The sequence below is a fragment of the Lissotriton helveticus genome, chromosome 5_1 (assembly GCF_964261635.1).
Source record: "Lissotriton helveticus chromosome 5_1, aLisHel1.1, whole genome shotgun sequence".
In the NCBI taxonomy this organism is placed as follows: domain Eukaryota; kingdom Metazoa; phylum Chordata; class Amphibia; order Caudata; family Salamandridae; genus Lissotriton; species Lissotriton helveticus.
In genome coordinates this window covers 1,174,029,598-1,174,048,103 of record NC_136065.1, presented here as the reverse complement: position 1 = coordinate 1,174,048,103, position 18,506 = coordinate 1,174,029,598, and the positions used below count along the sequence as shown (strand labels likewise).

Genomic DNA, 18,506 nt, shown 5'->3' with positions numbered 1-18,506 from the left:
ATACAAACACTCACCCCCAGTCAACTGTTCTGGGTTTAATCCATCACCGTTCTTTTAATCACTCCGCCACCCCAGTTCGGACATGGCCATATGCAAATCAGTCTGACCCTGTGCCTCATGGGAACAGTCCAGCCCGAACTGCCAAGCCATGTCTTCCCTGGACCGGAATCAAGCTTCCCAGGACCGGTTTCTGGCATTACAGTCGTCTTCAGCCGGGCTTGCTTCACTCCAGTGGCAAAGTGAGCAAGGGACTCACGTCTGAGCATACCCTGCCAACTTAGGGCGAACAAAGAAAAACCAAAGGTGGTGATGGACGGAGCGTTGACAATACAAACACTCACCCCCAGTCAACTGATCTGGGTTTAATCCATCACCGTTCTTTAGCTCACTCCGCCACCCCAGTTCGGACATGGCCATATGCAAATCAGTCTGACCCTGTGCCTCATGGGAACAGTCCAGCCCGAACTGCCAAGCCATGTCTTCCCTGGACCGGAATCAAGCTTCCCAGGACCGGTTTCTGGCATTACAGCCGTCTTCAGCCAGGCTTGCTTGACTCCAGTGGCAAAGTGAGCAAGGGACTCACGTCTGAGCATACCCTGCCAACTTAGGGCGAACAAAGAAAAACCAAAGGGCGGCACATCTTAAAATAATCAACTATTGGTTGCATGCCCCACAGGATGAGCCGGCGTACCAAGCAGACAGGCAGAGCCTTGAAGGGGAAGGACTGATGGCGACCCTATATAGAAAGCATAAGCCCCCAGGACTGATCGGTCCTACGGCACACACAATTCATATATGGTACCAAGCGTAGGCCCGATTAAAGTGCGTAGGAACTATCACACAAATGACACCACTGTGGGATTCACAAGAGTTGGGCTGCCTTCGCAACAGTAAAGGGTTTCAAAACTGGGACAATATTGGTATTTCTGTAGTGGGTGATCTTTGTAAAAAGGGTGCAGTGGTTGAATTTATGCACTTGCAAGCTTAATACGGCATGGCGCAGACAGAGAAGTTCAGATATCTCTAAATCCGACACGCGATTCAGGCAGCCATAACACCGGGCACTTCCTTACCAGAGGCCACATCGTTGGAGGATAGACTCCTGACGGAACACATGACGAGCAGAGCGACGTCCTTTACATACCGCAAATTAGTCAACAATTTGCTAGACCCGACATCAAATCTGAGACAGACCTGGTCCCAGGATGTGGGCGACTTTGAAGATTCAGAATGGCAGGAAGCCCGGTCATCGCCACGTGAAACGGCCATACCCTCTAGACTCCGGCTGGTCCAACTCAAAGTGTTACATCGCACATACCACGCTAGAACAACACTATGTAATTGGAACAGGCCAACACCAATACTGCTTACGTAAATGTGGGGAGGAGGGTACATTTTACCATACTATCTGGGACTGTCCACATATTGCGGCGTATTGGGCCAAGGTAATGCTCACCATCTCCAAGACATTAGAAATCTCGATCCTGCAAGAACCACGACGCTCTCTATGGAATGTGTGGGAACCAAATGACCTCAATCACCAAGAGCAAGACTGGGCTATGTTAGGTATGACGATGGCGAAACACAACATTGCTATGTTGTGGGGGTCGGAGGTACTGCCTATGCTCCAAAAATGGTGCAGGGATATGGACGAGGCAATGGTGGCCGAAAAGGCAGTTTTTATCCATCGTGGATGTCCTCGAAAATGGGAGAAGGTATGGGGGCATGAAACAGATTTAGAGGATACATCTGTGAACCACCAGAAATTGAAACAGAGGGCGTTTCCCTGTAACGGGGCGGTACTGTCAATGGGAGGTCGGGGAAGGGGGTCATGTATATTGGGCTTTTTAATCTGTGAGTGTGACAGTGTGTAGCGTTGCCTTATTATTTTTTTTATGTGATTGCAGCCGGTAATGCATATTTGTTGAATGTAATTTTGCCCTGAATTTTACATCAATAAAAATATTTTTTTTTAAATAAAAAGGAATATCTATTATTGACTCTTGATGTGGTGTATTTATATACTAGTATAAATCATAAGGATGGAATACGAGCACTTGAGCACTACTTGTGGCAAAACAAAACTACATTGACCCCACATAGTGTGATGTTAGTTAACATGGTCAATTTTTGGCTAAACAATAATATTTTCATGTTTGATAAGACATACTATCAGTAGATGTGTGGTGTTGCCATGGGGGCCAGCTTCTCCCCCAGCTACGCATGTTTCCACATGGCTGGTGGGAGGAGATGGTCCTGGGTAGCACAGAAAAGCTACATGGAAAAGAATATCAAACTGCTATTACGCTTCATTGATCACTTGTTTATTGTGTGGGAGGGCACGACTGTGGAAGCTACGGAATTTGTTACGGCCATTAACAGAAACAATATTAACTTGAACTTTAGATCAGTCATCAGCGATAAAAAGATTCAGTTTCTGGATGTAGAGGGATACTTGGAGAACAACAGAATAGGAACCAGAGCATACCGGAATGAAACAGCAGGTAATTCAGTACTCCACTCATCTAGCTTCCACCCAGACACCTAGTTGAAAAAATTCCCTACGGGGAAATGCTTGGATTAAAAAGAGTGTGTAGCAACCCTAAAGACCAAGCAACAGCACAGCTGGCGAGCAAAAGGAGATTTTTGTCGAGGTTACTCCAAAAAGACAATTGATGCTGCTATTACCAAAACCCAGTGTCTAGATAGATGTCATTTGTTGATAACAAAAGAAAAAGACTAACCAATAAAAAACCATTAGGAACATCATGAGACGCAACTGGCCAATTGTACAAAGTGACCCAGTCATAGGGGCTACTTTACCACCCAAATTTGGGGATCACCTACAGGAGAGCTCCATCAATGAGCACAAGTCCGGTCAAGAGCAGCCCTGAAACTAGGGACCAACACAATTGGTTGATGCAACGTGATGGATTTGTAAAATGTAAAAGCTTTAAGGCACGTCAGAATGGAATAAACAAAAAAAAATACAAAACCCCATTCAGTGAAAAAGAAATTAAAATAACTAAACATTTACACTGTAAAACTGACCATGCCATATATGTGCTGGAATGTTCCTGCAATTTAAAATATGTAATAAGCACACATTTGCCAGCCAATAAAAGAATTTTACAACACATACGAGCCATCACCAACCAGGACCCAAAGTATCCAGTGGCACGACATTTCAGAGAGACACGCGAAAATTATTTAAACCATCTAACATATTATCTAATACATGCGGCACCCATCAATAGAAGGGGAGGGGACAGAGAGGAAACCCTCAGAAAACTAGAGACCAGATACATATTAAACCTCGACTGCAAATCCCCGGGGGTCTTAATACAACAGAGGATCTATTCACCTGCCTCCAGTAACACCAGGAGAACTATCCCTACTTAAAATATTTATAGCTCCAGATAAAGTTGAACATACACACTCAATTCACGCAACCAGAAAAGGTAGAGAGACAGGGGCAAGTCTACCGCTGTACAAGTCCCTATGATCTACACAGAGAGCTAGTACCCCCAGAAAAATCCTGATATGCTAGAGACATATAAATGAATTGAGAAAAACCTATTCAAAATGTAAACAAGTTCCATAACCAGCATTACGGTTGAGGCTGAAATAGGGAGCTAACATGCAAATGTATTTTACAAATATCTGAAGAGGCTGCCAAACTGACCTGAACCACGAAAATAGTGGTTTTTTTTTTTTAAATAAACTTTAGCACACTGGCACTTTAAATAATACACTGGTCACCACTAGTCAATCTGTGCAGCACTGATCAATTTAGCACAACCACTTTATCTTTGACTCAAAGATGACAGATAGGAGCGAACCAATACAACTAGAGGGGTGACACGGATTAGTACCACGCATTGACCCAGAGCGGACATCAAGGGTATTAACTACATAGTAATAACAATGCATTATGCAATGTTTTGTTTAAAACTCACACTTTCTATAAAAACATGGGAAACTGTTTTTAAAATATTTATTGTTCTTACAAATTTTACTCGGTGAGTATCTATTTATATATTCAGAAGTGTGTGAACAGGACTGTTTAGCTATGTATTAATCTATACATTTACATATTTATTTATATATCCATATATAGAGATGGCGTGTATTTTACAATAACAAATGGTAAATGATTGTTGACAGACAATTATTGAATGTATGGTCAACCAGTACCTTTGCTCAGGCAAAGCTTTTTGTGATATTGCCTCTATGACTATGGTCAAGGCCTATTCACGATATGCACTTGTCACTTTAAAAGAGGTGGAAAAATAAGGCGGCGTTGTCATGTGATCAAGGTCCGACTGGACCGAAGCGCATTATGGCCGACAAATAAACAAGGATTCTTTGCATTAAATGTGTGGTCCACACCTACTTCCAACAAAAGGATTTGGTGTGACAGTGAGCGGCGATCAAGGATATATATCCTTGTTGCATAATTCTCTCTAGTTATTTTATACATATTAATGGATCCAATTGAAAAGTTGAGTTAAGATGTGTCCATATGTGCACACAAGACAGTATATCTCACAAGTTCCAATGTTCATCCCCGGTACAGCAGAAATGATAACTAGAAAGTAAAAATGGCTTAGCCTAATGTAGAAGACACAGAGTGCTTTCTGTTAAAACAGGATAATGTCCTGATGTAGAAATGCCCCAGGTTGACATTCAATGTTTTATATATTCAAACAAACTGAAGAGGATACAGGACACATACACTGGATGACAAGAAACAAATTTATAAGTACAAATAACTAAAATATGGATACTTTAAACATGTACCAGCGAAAACTACTCCGATTCCCAGACACTTCAGTAGCCCAGTGCAATCTTGGACAGCAAAAAAATGAGCCTGAGTTACACTATGAACTTTAGGTCGCAGAAACCCAATAATAGAAAATTTACCTACATAAACCAAACATCCGTACCATGGCACAAAAACAAAACAAACTACTCCAATCACAAAAACAAACTTATTACAAATATAAATTGCAAAAAAATAAGATTTTACAGTGTAAACAACCTCTACTAACCTGTCTTTGATGGATCGTTCATGAGATCAATTTGTTTGCAGCCATATCCCTTCTCCACAAGAAGGTCCCCAAGAGACTTCCCTACAAGGAAATAGGCAGATTATATTAGAATTTACAGATGCTAAAACACATTTTTGGTTGCTGATTCATTAACAATTTTATTTTACAATTACAATCCTTCACCGATCATGAATTAGGTTTCAGAAGTCTTTCATTATTTCCAGTATCACACATGGCAAGCAGTTGGCTGCTTTAAGTCTCACAATATTCAACATAGACTTCAAAAACCACAAGTATTTATTGATGTACTCCACATTCTCGTTCTACATGTCAATTTATAAAGCTGATATTAGATTAAAGCTGTAGGAAGATGTGGGATCTCTAACACCTTTGATGAGTTTGAGTTTTATAAAGCGTGCAAACACCCAAAGGGGTCCTGACACAAAAGAGGAAATGGGTGAACAAGAAAAGACCTCCAGCTGGAATAAGCGAGTGTTCAGAGCTTTACAGAAGTGCATGATGATGGGTTCTGCACAAACAGGTAAAAGAATGCTATTCCCAGCCTGAGCCGTGATGACAGAGAATGCTCCCCCACTGGCCTGCGATCCCTTCAATTTGAGAGTGGAAATGAGACAGGCAGAGCTGGAGAGCAACAGTCTAGTGGGATAAGGAGTGAAATGAGATTTCCAATAGAGATTAATAAGCTGAGAAGAAATATTAGAATATTTTGTGAGTACCAAAATAAATCTAACAGCTGTGTCTTGGAAGAGTTGAAGCTATACGCAATATGAGATGACAGACACAAACAACAAATTACTATAGAGTATACTGCTGTTTCCTGTGAATCTTTATCATGCCTAAAAAGGTGCCCATTAGTTTATTGATTTGTGTCTCAAATGAAAGTTTGACATCAAAGATTATACCTAGATAACAGCAGCTGGAGCTCAGTTTAGGATTTGTGGCAAGACAGTGGGGCAACCAATTAGAGGATCAGATGAACAGATTATCTAACAATAAGGCCTCTGTCTTATCTTAGTTCAATCTCAATAAATTAACATTTATCCAACAAGCAACAAATTTCAAACACTGTTTGAAGTGATCTTGAATAGCAGCTTGCCCACTTCCCAAACCACAAAATAATCTCTCTGCTGACCGTATAGGACTAAAATTGGAACCTAAAGGATGCAAAAGGCGCTACTTACAAATTAAAAAGTGCGGCTTAGGGAAGTACCCCGCAAATGAGCTGTTGATAAGAGGATCAACATGGAGACAGGTGGACAACCTGTGACGTTATGCTCAGAAAACATTTGAACCAGCCAAGAACAGTAACTAATCTGGTAGCACTAAGCCTGCCTAGGAGAAACTTATGAGAGATCATGTTGAAGGCCGCCGAGATAGCAGGAATGAGGGCGGTGGAGCCCACAGCACCCTATATCATATTGATATCATCACTTGTGGATGTCAACACAATCTCAGTACTGATGTGGGATAAAATATGGATTGCCAAGTGTGGAGGACCGCATTATTTTCCTTACTGCATGAGAGCTGGATGTAAGGCGTGGCTTTCCATAATTTTGGCCACTGCCTGCAAAAGGGAAACAGTGCAATAGTTAAACAAATTTGAAAGGTCCAGGTAAGGTTTTTGAGCAAAGGAATAACAAAAGCTGTTTTGCATAAGTAGGAACTTGACCGGTTGATAGTGAAATACGTAAGGACTGGTGCAGCCACCGGGGCCATTGATCTTAGAAATCTAGCAAAGCATGGATCAAGAAGATGGAAAAGTCAACATTTACCAGAAAAAATTCAAACTTGTATGATGATTTGCTATAGCTCTTTAGTTCTTGTTTCAAAATATCTTTATCTGCAGGATCCTAAGTTAGCAGCCAGATTCTCTCCAATTTTTTTTACATTTCTGAAAAAAACTGCTGTATAACAAGGGTCAGAAAGGTAGAACGATGGGACATAAAGGTCTTTACATAAAAAGTGCAATCTAGAGCATTGGAGATCAATTTATTAAACGGATCTACAAAGTTATCAATATTACCAAGAGGCTTAGGCAAAGCATGCTCTGAACAGGTAACCAATTTGACAGGGCCCGGTTTAGGCTATGGAAAATACGAGATTTTAGAGGCCATATTATACTTTTTTTTTATCTCTCTCCTTGAGATGAGAGAGAAAAAATCAACTTATTGTGTTTATGATCCATCTAAGTTCCTTCTAGAGGGGATAGAGAATCAACTAATGAAGTAATTCATGATGAGAACAGATATGATCAGGAATATAGCCTACAAACAAAGTCAGCAGCCTCATGTTAGGATCAATACATACATCAAAATATACTCAAAGACTACCATGACTGGTTTTCACAGCCAAAGGTGGTGTGTTACATTAGGGTCTCTCTTTTTTCCTCATTGATTGCACGTCTCCTCGTTATTGACCCAACCTGGATGAATGTAGACCTAAATACATGGAATGAATGGCACAATTAATTCCGATAGATTACCATTTGAGTGGTATTTTATCGCATTTCAATGAATGCACTGGTTTATCTAATGTTCCTGCATTTGAGATTGATATGCATTCATGTGCTTTATGTTTATTTGCTCATTATGGTTTTCTTTTGCAACATGGATATACTAACCAAAATGAAAATAGAAAAGAAGCTTTGAAATTGAAAGATTAGTTATGCTACTTAGACAAGATGCCCAGTTCAGCAATTGAAAAATAGTGTAAGTCACAAATTTAAAGAATGTTCGACGTCTACCTGCAAACCAATGCAACACTGTTTTCTTAGCGCCTTGAATTAAAATGAACCTTTTTTTTGTATCATACAGCTGGAAAACATCATCCCAAAGAGTTTTGTGATAGGTCAACAGAACCTTGCATTAAACAAATGTTTTTAGAGTAGCACTGCAGGGGGGGGTGGATTTTTGGTGGGATATCTTGTTTGTTGGCAATTTAAAGGCATTAGTCCGGTGCAACATTGGAATGTGTTAATCTCTGGTGGGTGAATGTCAAGAGCTACCCAAATGTTTCAACAATTGTGCTAATGGTAGAAGCTCTCCTGAATGTTGGCCCAGTGAATGAATTCAATCCTGAGTTGAATTTGGAACCCTCCTCTAGTTGAAGATCCTATAAAAAAACATGCTAGTGAGAGTCAGTGTCTCCACACTACAAACACAAACTGACTGAACTACTCGGAGTTCCTGAAAGATCATGTGAGCATGGCAAAGAGGCACAGCAATTGTGTGGGGTGATAGTCATGTTTTTACAAGCAGCTATGCTCTGGCTCTTAACTACCCTACAGCTGGAGCATTTAACTGTGGGAATATTGCAGTTTTGGAAAGCATGATCCCTCCTTTCCTTGGCTACCAGCTTGGAGAGGGACAGTCCCTGCCAAGAATTTAGTGCCATTCCAGCACTTAACCTAGCTAGGACTTTTAAATATCGCACAAACACTTTGATGGAGCGGTCACTAGATCAAAGCTTGGCAAGCTAGGGTGCCTTGAACTTTGGTGTAAAGTTTGATGCTATAACAGGGAAATCTAAGCCGCGGAAGGCAGGGGAAAAGTGAGCAGTTTAATTGTGAGCAGTTTAATTGTGTGCAGTTTAATTGTGTGCAGTTATAATGCTCATAGGCCTACAAGTGAGTCACATGTAAGAGACAATCTTCTCACTTCAGAGGACCTGGAGAGGTTACAGGGAGATAGAGACATATGAGATACTGTATACCTCCATCAAAAAGGGGTGCGTAACACTGGAACAATAACTCCTAGCCCAAAACCAAATAAAGGTGTCCCTGAATAAATCAATTTCCTCATAATAATCAAATATGACACTGTAATTCCATACATTCAAATTGTGGGATTTACCATTTTCTTACTGGAACAAACAATTTCTTTACCTTCTGTGACACACTGTCTGTCTAGTGGATACCCTATCTCAGATCACTCACCTTTAGAATATCCTAGGTAACAGACAGGATCTGGAAAACTGTCTCAGAACAGATTCTGCGCACTGATAGGTAGCAATCTCATACCGGCTTTGACATGACTGACCTGGGCCACCTACAAACGCCACTTCTGAGTGCTGATGTCAGTTTTAAAACCTTTATCCTGAAGCGCCCTCAGTTGCAATTATTGTAAACAAATTGTAGGTGACAGAGTGCTGAAATCATACCACAGCAGTACCTCCTAAAAGTGGAGGGATTGAGGAGTGGACTCTATCCAGACAATTTTCAGGACTGTGCGAGCAAAATGTCCCTTTCTGTGGAGCTGGCTGTCAAGGAAGTGCTACTTTGAAAATGTATGCACTGACGCCAATGTCTCAGTCTGGAAGGAGTCCAGGGCAGGCAATCTTGTAAACAGTGCAACTGTTTCAGCTTTTCCATTAGTGAAAAGTGCCAAAAGGATTTCTAGGGATACTTTCTTAGCTTTCACATAAGATTTCGTAATATTTTAAGGTATTTTAACTTGATATAGCGCTGAATACAGGTCACATAATACAGAGTATCCTGGTACTTAAGCCAACTTTAGGAGGCAAACAACAAAATAAAATTGATTGTAAATCAAAAAAGCAAGGTTTTAATTGCCGGGTCTGGTGGCTCAGTGGACTAATGCGACCCCTGTAGGGCCCTGTGTTCAACCTCATGGTCCCAGGGTCAAATCCTGGCGGACCCACTCAGCCTTTCATCCATCTGAGGTCGATAAAATGAGTACCATTGAGTTGGGTAACAAAAAAACATCTGTTATTCAGCGCCAAGATACCTACAGGTGAACGTGCGCTTTACAAATACTTATGTTATGTTCAAATGCTTTTTGATGGTTGAATAAATATGAAAAGAAAAAATATGAACAGGTAGTTTATTCCAGCAGTAGGGGTCTTGCGAGAAAGACAAAGAAGATTGAAGATGCACCTTTTCCCTACCGGCAACCACTGCAAGAATTTTTACACCGGACCTATTTTGCAGCCTACTGGAAGGCGACAAACCAAGCATGTGGCCATGTTTAGATCATCTGTAGAGGAATTGCCAAGGATAAATTCAATTCCACCAGCAAGGCATCCCACAGTTCAGACGGCTGGTTATGAGGGCCAGAGTTAGGAGCTTTCTGCAGTCCAAATGCAGCCAAGGTAACACCTTTCTAAGAAGGCGAAGTATGCCAAAACAAGTACAGCCAGTGCTATGAGCCCTGAAACCAGAATGAGAGGGATCCAATAAATGGTTGTCCTCTGGATACCTGCAAAGCTGCTTTTTAATTGCTTTCTCCAAAACTTTAATAGGGAATGGCAGTAAGGAAATCAGCCAATAATAGCAAAAGTTTGCCACGGCTGCGATTTTTTTATTTTTTTATCAAAGGGATCTAAGCAAGCTTTAGGATTTCTGGCAGTTGTCAGAGAAAGTTTGAATAAATCAGTAAAGTGCAGCACTAAACAAGGGGCCCGGAAAGAAAAAAATGTGAGCTGGAAAAGGGTCATCTAGTCACCCCAACTTGACTTTAAGGAAAAATTCCATCACTTCCATGGAATTAAGAGGTTCAAGACTTCCCAGATAAACGGGGGAATTTGTAGGAAGGCAGGCATATCTGTTATACTTACCGGAGGACTCAGATAGTTGCTCAAATTCCTCGTAAATGTTACTAATCTTTTCCCCGAAGTGAGTAGACCATTCTAAATTAGCAGAAATTGATGTCTGGCAATCTTCAAGATTTGTAAATTTATTAACTGATTTAAAAATATATTTTCCAGAATTTTGGATTTTATTAAAGAGGTCATTTCTATAGGAGGTCCTGAAGTGTTTCCGATTAATACACAGTGCTGATGTATATACCTCTTTGTCCTGTAGGGATTTAGACCAGAACCACACACTCTCCAATGTCTTACACTTTTTTTTCTCTAATTAACAATAATCAGGGTACCAGTGTGCCTGCTGTTTAAGCTATCTAGCTTTAACCAATTTAAAAGAAGCACAGACCTTAATCAAGGATTCCGGATACCAAGCCACTGCTGAGTAAACATCTGCAGCCGGCTCTCTATCGAGAGACTGTTGACAAAGAATTGATCCAATTCCAAGGACAAGACCAAATTTGGTTCCCCATCCTCTGGCAGTTAGAATCTTTGCCTAAGGGAAGTTCAAACGTAATGAGGTACGGGTCTGTCCAAACAAGTGGTAGGGGAAAATTAACTTTAAGCCAGTTGAAATTACTAAATGTGATGTATGACCGGCAACGTGTCGGGCCACTTACCAATTGCTTCAGTTCTACAGAACCCAAATCAGATAGTAATTGAGATACGTCCCAATCACTAACCTCTTCTCCATGGTAGTTGAATTTGTCCAGCAATAGAAAGTAGTTGGCTTTTAATATATTAAAAAGAAGCAGCTCTAACAGTGTTAGGCTAAAGTGGTTCTTTGGATCTGGAGGGCAACAGTCTGAAGCGGATTCTCCTCATTTTAGCAATTGGAGAGCCTTTGAACACCAGCATTTCTAGAAAATTAGATTCTAGTATTGTTATGTTGAACTTATTGGAGAAGGCAATTCCAATGCTCCTCACACCCTGCTTGCTCAGTCCAAATTGACTAGTTTGTAAAGATCCAGCATAGCAATGGCAATGTCTGGATGTGTTGAGCAAAAAATTCTCGGGGCACTCAGTAGTTTGGCACTAATCTGTATGTTTTTCTGTGTGCAACTTCACCTCTGCACTGTGTCTGGCAGTGCTAAACGTATGCAAAACAAAGTGGGTTGGGAGCACCCTTCCCTAGGGTGTGTGCACTATTTCTTGAAAACACAAATGTTTCTTCTCTCTTTCTCAATAATAAAGTTTCAATGTTCAAAATTATAAATACAGAGGCTTTGTCAAGTTCAAACGAGTTTAATGTTCATAAATCAATGTTTGATGAAGCATCAATTCATATTCCATATTTTCAAAAAACCCAATGCATTTCGGGTCGAATTTGACCCTTCCTCAGGGGTCTGTAAAATAAATACATGAAGTACAGATCAATATGACTATTCGAAAGTATGAGGAAAATAAACAAAGAGGTGTGCGATATATAGTAAAGCAAAAAGCAAAAATAAATAAACATTTGCTCAAATTAAACCAAGTTCAGCTCAAGGAGATGACAAAGGATACTGAACTGTGTTGTAAACATGATGCCTGATTTGTGTAGCATCTTAGTAAGAGTGTTCTGTTCCTGTGTGCGCTTTCTAATTTAAATAAAGGAGCCTGTAGCAAGATTGCCTAAACAAGCCTGAATGTGAGAGCTAACATGAGCGGGTACGAATGAGAGTGTAAAACGCATGTTTAGAGAAGCAATTATCTTAGACAAGCTATCGCGTGCAGCGTGCTAATGATGCACGTGTAAACCTGGCCGTTAGACCAGCAGTTACATAAGAAGCATAAACAAAAGGTTCAGCGTGCTTAAACGTAGCGGAAAAGGCCGCTTTCTTTAACTGGTGCAGTCTACCAGCTAATCAGCTTGGAAACTAATGCATAAAGTACACTTACTTTTGTTTAGGAAATAACGCGCTCGGTCGTAGATCAAGCTAGCGGCTAGCATTCAATCGCTCACACGAATGTGTTGAAGGTTTAGTTTTTACCCAGGATTCATTCTCTTGAAGGGAACGTCACCTGGGTAGTCAATGACTCTTTTGGGACTACATCAACAATCATGCACTGGCTCGTGTAGCAGAGACTGTGGTGAAAAGCGTAGAGTATTACGTATAAATGACAAATGTAAATGAGCCGCAGACCTACAAAATGTAATAGGATAAATAGAGTGAGTGAAAGAAACTCAACACATTATATAAAACACTAATAAAAAATCAAACATGACGACAACATGCGCCACTCGGGATTCATTGGGATACATGGCTGAATCGCCAAGTGTTAAAAATTATGCAGGGTCATAGAAAGCATGACATTTCAATCCGGTCATTCATTCCTGCCGGTTGTAAAGAATTAAGTCTTTTAATCCAGTGATATTCAGCTCGTAATAATTGTTTTTGGGGGTCTGTATCTGTCCGTATTTTCACTGCTTCCAGTATGGTGAAACGAAGTTGTGAGATTTAATGATTGGCTTCAATCCAATGGTTGGCCACTGTAGATTTGAGGTTCTTGTTCCTAATATTACTTTTGTGTTCAGTTATGCGGATTTTGAATTCCTTTCCGTTAACCCGACATAAATTTTGCCACATGGGCACTTGATTGCATAGATTATGTTCTTTGAATCGCAGGTACTTGTGTGTTTTAAAACCATTTTGTTTACTTGGGTAGGGTGTAAGAAATCATTACCTATGATAGCAGTGTACAGTTGTTGCATCTGAGCATGCCTTGTGAGATGGTGATTGATCACTTGGTTGTTTAATGAGAAGCTCTTTGAGATTTTTCCTTCTTTTGAAGGCGAAAGTGATCCTTTCGTCGTATAGATGCTGAAGGTCTGGTTCATTTTTTATAATTTCCAATGTTTTATCATGATTTCTTGAATTTTCCTGGCTTGGGTAGAGTACCGTAGGATACAAAGGGTAGATTTATTTTTGGTGATGTTAGGACCTTTTAGGAGAGACTCTCTACTCAATTCATTGACTCTTAATGGATTCGTCTAAGATAATCTTATGGTAACCTCGTGCTGAGTATTTTTTTGCAAACGATTCTATGGTTCTCTAGGTATCATCTGGTTCCGATGTGATGCGTTTTAGTCTGATGAATTGAGAAAATGGTAAGTGTTCAAGTTCAAAAGACCTTTATTTGAATTTCATAAAATTCGTAAAAGTACCGATCACTACAACAATCCATTTAAATATATATACAAGCAAATAAAAAGAATGTTATACAGAAAAAACATTTCATAATATCATAATATGGAATTCCATACAGTGACAATACAGTGCATTTCATTTCATTATATTATTTTCATTGTAACACCATTAAAACTGATTGCTATATTCAGGGATTTTCCATCGTTTTGCGTGCTCGTATGGCCGATCTTAGAAAAGTGCTGGTGCGAAAAGTTAGTTCATCGGTATCCAGAGTAACCAACATGCTATATGATTCTTTGAGTGTGAGTGGTCTGTGTTTTTTAAAATAAGGAGTTAAAAACCATTTGATAAATCTAAGATAAAATTTACAAAAAAATAGAAAGTGCAAATCATCCTGTGTACTCACGCCATCACAGGGGCATGGAGTGAAATCAGCACCATGACGATACCCCAGAGGAAAAGACAACAAAAATTTTACAGTACCCGCCCTTAGGCGAAACAATAGTGATCTCTCCCAACTAGTCATGGGGAGGGAGAGATAGGGCGGCAAAGTTTGTCTACACAATTCATTTCCTATATATTTCATGACACTTGATTTCTGTGATTCACTTCCTATCCGTTCATTATTGTAAAGTGCATACAGTGCATTTTTGACCTCAACTTTATCCTTTGTTTCAATTATCATGGGATCGGTAAACAAAGTACCTCTGTCAACTTCATTAAGTGTTTTAAAAACTTCTGAGAGCCATGGGATCTCCATTCCATGGTCACAATTTAAACAGTCCTTTATAATATTTTGTGTAAGGACAGCAGCATCATTTCTCCAGATTCTAATCCAGAAAAGTGCTGGTCTTGCTCTAATAAAATCGCTTATATAAGGAAGATTTAATTCACTATGACAGATAAAATCAGATGAAGAGATCGGTGCGCCCAACACTTTTCTACAAAAGCGATTTTCCTCCCTTTGAATGCAAAGGCTGCTTCCCGACCCCCATACCTCCGCTCCATACGTGGCAACAGGTGAGCACTGCAATTTAAAAATCTTTAAAATAGCCTTAGTGGCACCAATTTTCTTAGGGCGAGGGAGGCTCAAAACAGAATTGTTGGCTTTCGAGAACTTGCTCGCGGCCTGGGCCAAATGCCCACTCCACGAGCCGTTCGCAGCGAAAACCAACCCTAAATAGGGGAAGTTAGGAACAGATTCTAGTTTATCTGTACCTATCATTATAGTATTGAGTTTCCTTTTGCCTGGGCCACAGGACATAATAAAAGATTTTTTTAAATTTACCCTCAGATCCAGACCCTCCATAAAATTGACAAAACTATATACAAGCAGACGAAGAGCATTGGGAGTGCGGGCCATAAGCACCGCATCGTCTGCGTATAAAAGCACTGGAAGTGGTTTCCCTGAAATTACTGGAACATCTGTAGTGACTTTTTTCAGACAGTTAGATAAACCATTAATATAAATGATGAACAACAGGGGTGCTAAAACGCACCCCTGTCTCACCCCCCTCCCTATATCAATGGCTCCTGAGACCTCTCCACCCATCCCAATACGTACCCGTGCTTTCAGGTCAGTATGGAGATAGGCTAAAAAAACTTACAAGAGTATCATCAAGGCCATTGAATGAAAGGATTGACCAGAGCTTGGATCTATTCACAAGATCAAAGGCAGATGAAATGCAGATGTGATGCGTTTTAGTCTGATGAATTGAGAAAATGGTAAGTGGTGTTTTAATGACTCTTGATGAAACTGTGATAGTGTAAACAATTGTTTCTATCCGTGGGTTTTGTAAAGACATTGTTTTTTATGTGGTCTTTATCAATAGTGATCATAACATCCAGAAAAGAGATTTCAGATTTGTCTATATGATGTGTAAATTTGATGTGCTCATTGCAGGAGTTCAGTTCTTGTATGTTCTTGTATGTTATCTAGCAAAGTTTGACGATCGCCTTTCCATATTATGAAGATATCATCTATATATCAAATTTGGTCATGTACGTATTCGCATACGAAGGAGCTCCCACGAATCCCATGGCAGTTCCGCTACATTGTGCATAATAGTTGTTTTGCCAGCAGAAGTAGCTGTGGTATAATGCATATTGCATTAATTCCATCAAGAAGATTTTATTAGCTTCTGTGCATTCGTTATTCAATAGACTCCATTCTGGGGCAGCAAGACCATTATGTGGAATGGAAGTATATAGTGCTGTCAATGTCTGGATGTGCTCACAGACATATGGGCTCAGTGAAAAAACAGTTCCGGATTGCATGATGGCAAAAAGTCCCAGATAAGTTGCATGTTTTTGGGGCAATCTGACATTGCTCAGTGCACAACTCAATAGTCTTTATTTCACAATGTTTCCAGTGCATATAAAGTACATGATTAAAAACATCTATAATAAAATATCATGGTGGTAACAATAAAACATCATCAATGGTAAACAACAACATATATACATACCACATGGATATAATTATATAGAGTGTGATGTACCTTCAATTGTGAAAAACACAGTTGATGGACAGAATGTAGAACAATGTCATACATTCACCCCAGTACAAGGATCTGGGCCTAAAAACATCGTTTTTTTGCACTCCACACCACCCTGGGTTAGACACTGGCTATATGCAAATCAGCTCAGACCCTGTGCCTCATGGGAACAGTCCAGTCCGAACTACCAAGCCATGTCTTTCCCAGGCCGGAATCAAGCATCCAAGGACCGGTTTCTGGCTATCAGCCTTCATCAGCCTGGATAGCTTGACTCCAGTGGTGTGGAGAGCCTGGGACTCACGTCTGAGCATACCCAGCCCACTCAGGGTGAGAATTGCAAAAAACGATGGATTTAGGCCCAGATCTCTGTACTGGGGTGAGTGTAGGACATTCTTCTGCATTCGGTCCATCAATTGTTGTTTTTGCATTTGTCACCCCGAGTGGGATGGGTATGCTCAGACGTGAGTTCCATGCTCTCCACACCACTGGAGTCAAGCTATCCAGGCTGATGACGGCTGATAGCCAGAAACCGGTCCTTGGATGCTTGATTCCGGTCCAGGAAAGACATGGCTTGGCAGTTCGGGCTGGACTGTTCCCATGAGGCATAGGGTCAAGGCTGATTGGCATAGGGTCAAGGCTGATTTGCATATGGCCATGACTGACCTGGGGTGGTGTGGAGTGCAAAAAAACGATGGATTTAGGCCCAGATCTCTGTACTGAGGTGAGTGTATGACATTGTTCTGCATTCTGTCCATCTATTGTTGTTTTTGTACCTTCAAATGTGGGCACCCCACCCATTTAAAGTGCGTTGTGCTTTTGATCTTACTAATCATAATAATATAAAGTGTATTGTGCACTCAAAAGATGGTTTCAATCATTCCCTTTTTGCATCACTAATCCAATGCATCAGACGTGTCTGGTAGTTGGATATTGTGATCAAACATACATAAATATCATGTAGCAAACATCATTAAAATATATTTAAAACTAAATATACAAACAGATGCTAAAAAGGGCAACCCCACATAAATATAAAATAAATTATGCCACCAGCCTTAACGTCCGGCATCACCCTTATCTCCTCCCCTGCCCTCTGTCAAGGCCTTCTTATTTGTCCACGAGGACCATAAGAATGATGCCGTGCTATTGCAGGTAAAAGGATTAGATAGTTGTTTAATGCAATAAAGTGCAGGACGGCATTGTTTAAATTTGAACTTTTGCACAAGGGGGAGAATATACCTCTTTCTATAGGAGGTGTAAAAACCACAAAAAAATGATATATGCGAACCAGACTGCACAGAACTTTTATGGCAGGGACATGCTGGAAGATCAATAAGTGAAAAAGTATTCTTTGGGAAACCCATCATTAATAGAATAAAACTCACACGAAATCTAGCTAAGATGAAACAGTGTTTGGGTTTGTCACGCATATCAAATTTGAGTTGTCCACCCGAGTGAAATGGGGGCATGTGAAATCCATACTAATATTATAAAGAGAGCCCAAACCTTTGAGGCGGGTAATCTCAGTAACCACAGCACCAATCACAACACCCAATGCAGCGTTGGAAAGGGCAGTTGCAGCAGAAGGACATAGGCTATGCAGACGGCCACCATATATATATATTTTTTATTGTTTTTATTAACTTTTCAAGAAACAGTGGTGTTCATCACAATCATACAGTGCAAGACATACAATTGTACCGTAGGACACCATATACATTTAAAAGGTAAAAGAACCGTGCCAGCAAAGTAGTCCCTTGTGGGCGTGTCTGCGTTGTGCTGTGGGCATGGGCTGGGGGCGTGTGGTACGACCATCACATCGTGGGCTGTGGGAGTGACAAACGCTGGGGGCGTGTGTCCGCCCTTCATGCCATGTGAGTCGTACATACAAGCGCCAATTACGTTGCTGCGCAGCATCAAGGGGCACGCTGGGGGCGTGAGTCCGGCCTTCATGCCATGTGAACGCAATTGCGCAGCATCAAGGGGCACGCTGGGGGCGTGTGCTACGTTCCGCCCTTCAGGCCATGTGGGTCGTACATTAATCAGAAGATCATCTGCGGTGGCCGTGTGCTGGGGGCATGACAAACGCGTTCAGCTGGAGGCCTGGTAAGTAACATTACTGCAGCCTCTCCTGCGCGCTGTTACTGAACTCTCTCATTCAACGAAATTAGACGCGCCTGCTACCATCAACCAGGGCTCTA

At 40.8% G+C, this 18,506-nt stretch overlaps 1 protein-coding gene across 2 annotated transcripts in view; it reads right to left on the bottom strand.

Annotated features, from left to right (window-relative positions):
- The window catches only part of TDRD1 (tudor domain containing 1), a 2,637,228-nt gene that overhangs the window by 1,678,095 nt on the left and 940,627 nt on the right, over positions 1-18,506 (bottom strand). For both annotated transcript variants that reach the window (XM_078643866.1, XM_078643867.1), the window contains exon 11: positions 5,055-5,135. In XM_078643866.1, coding sequence (XP_078499992.1) covers positions 5,055-5,135 — 81 coding nt within the window. The remainder of the gene's footprint in view (positions 1-5,054; positions 5,136-18,506) is intronic.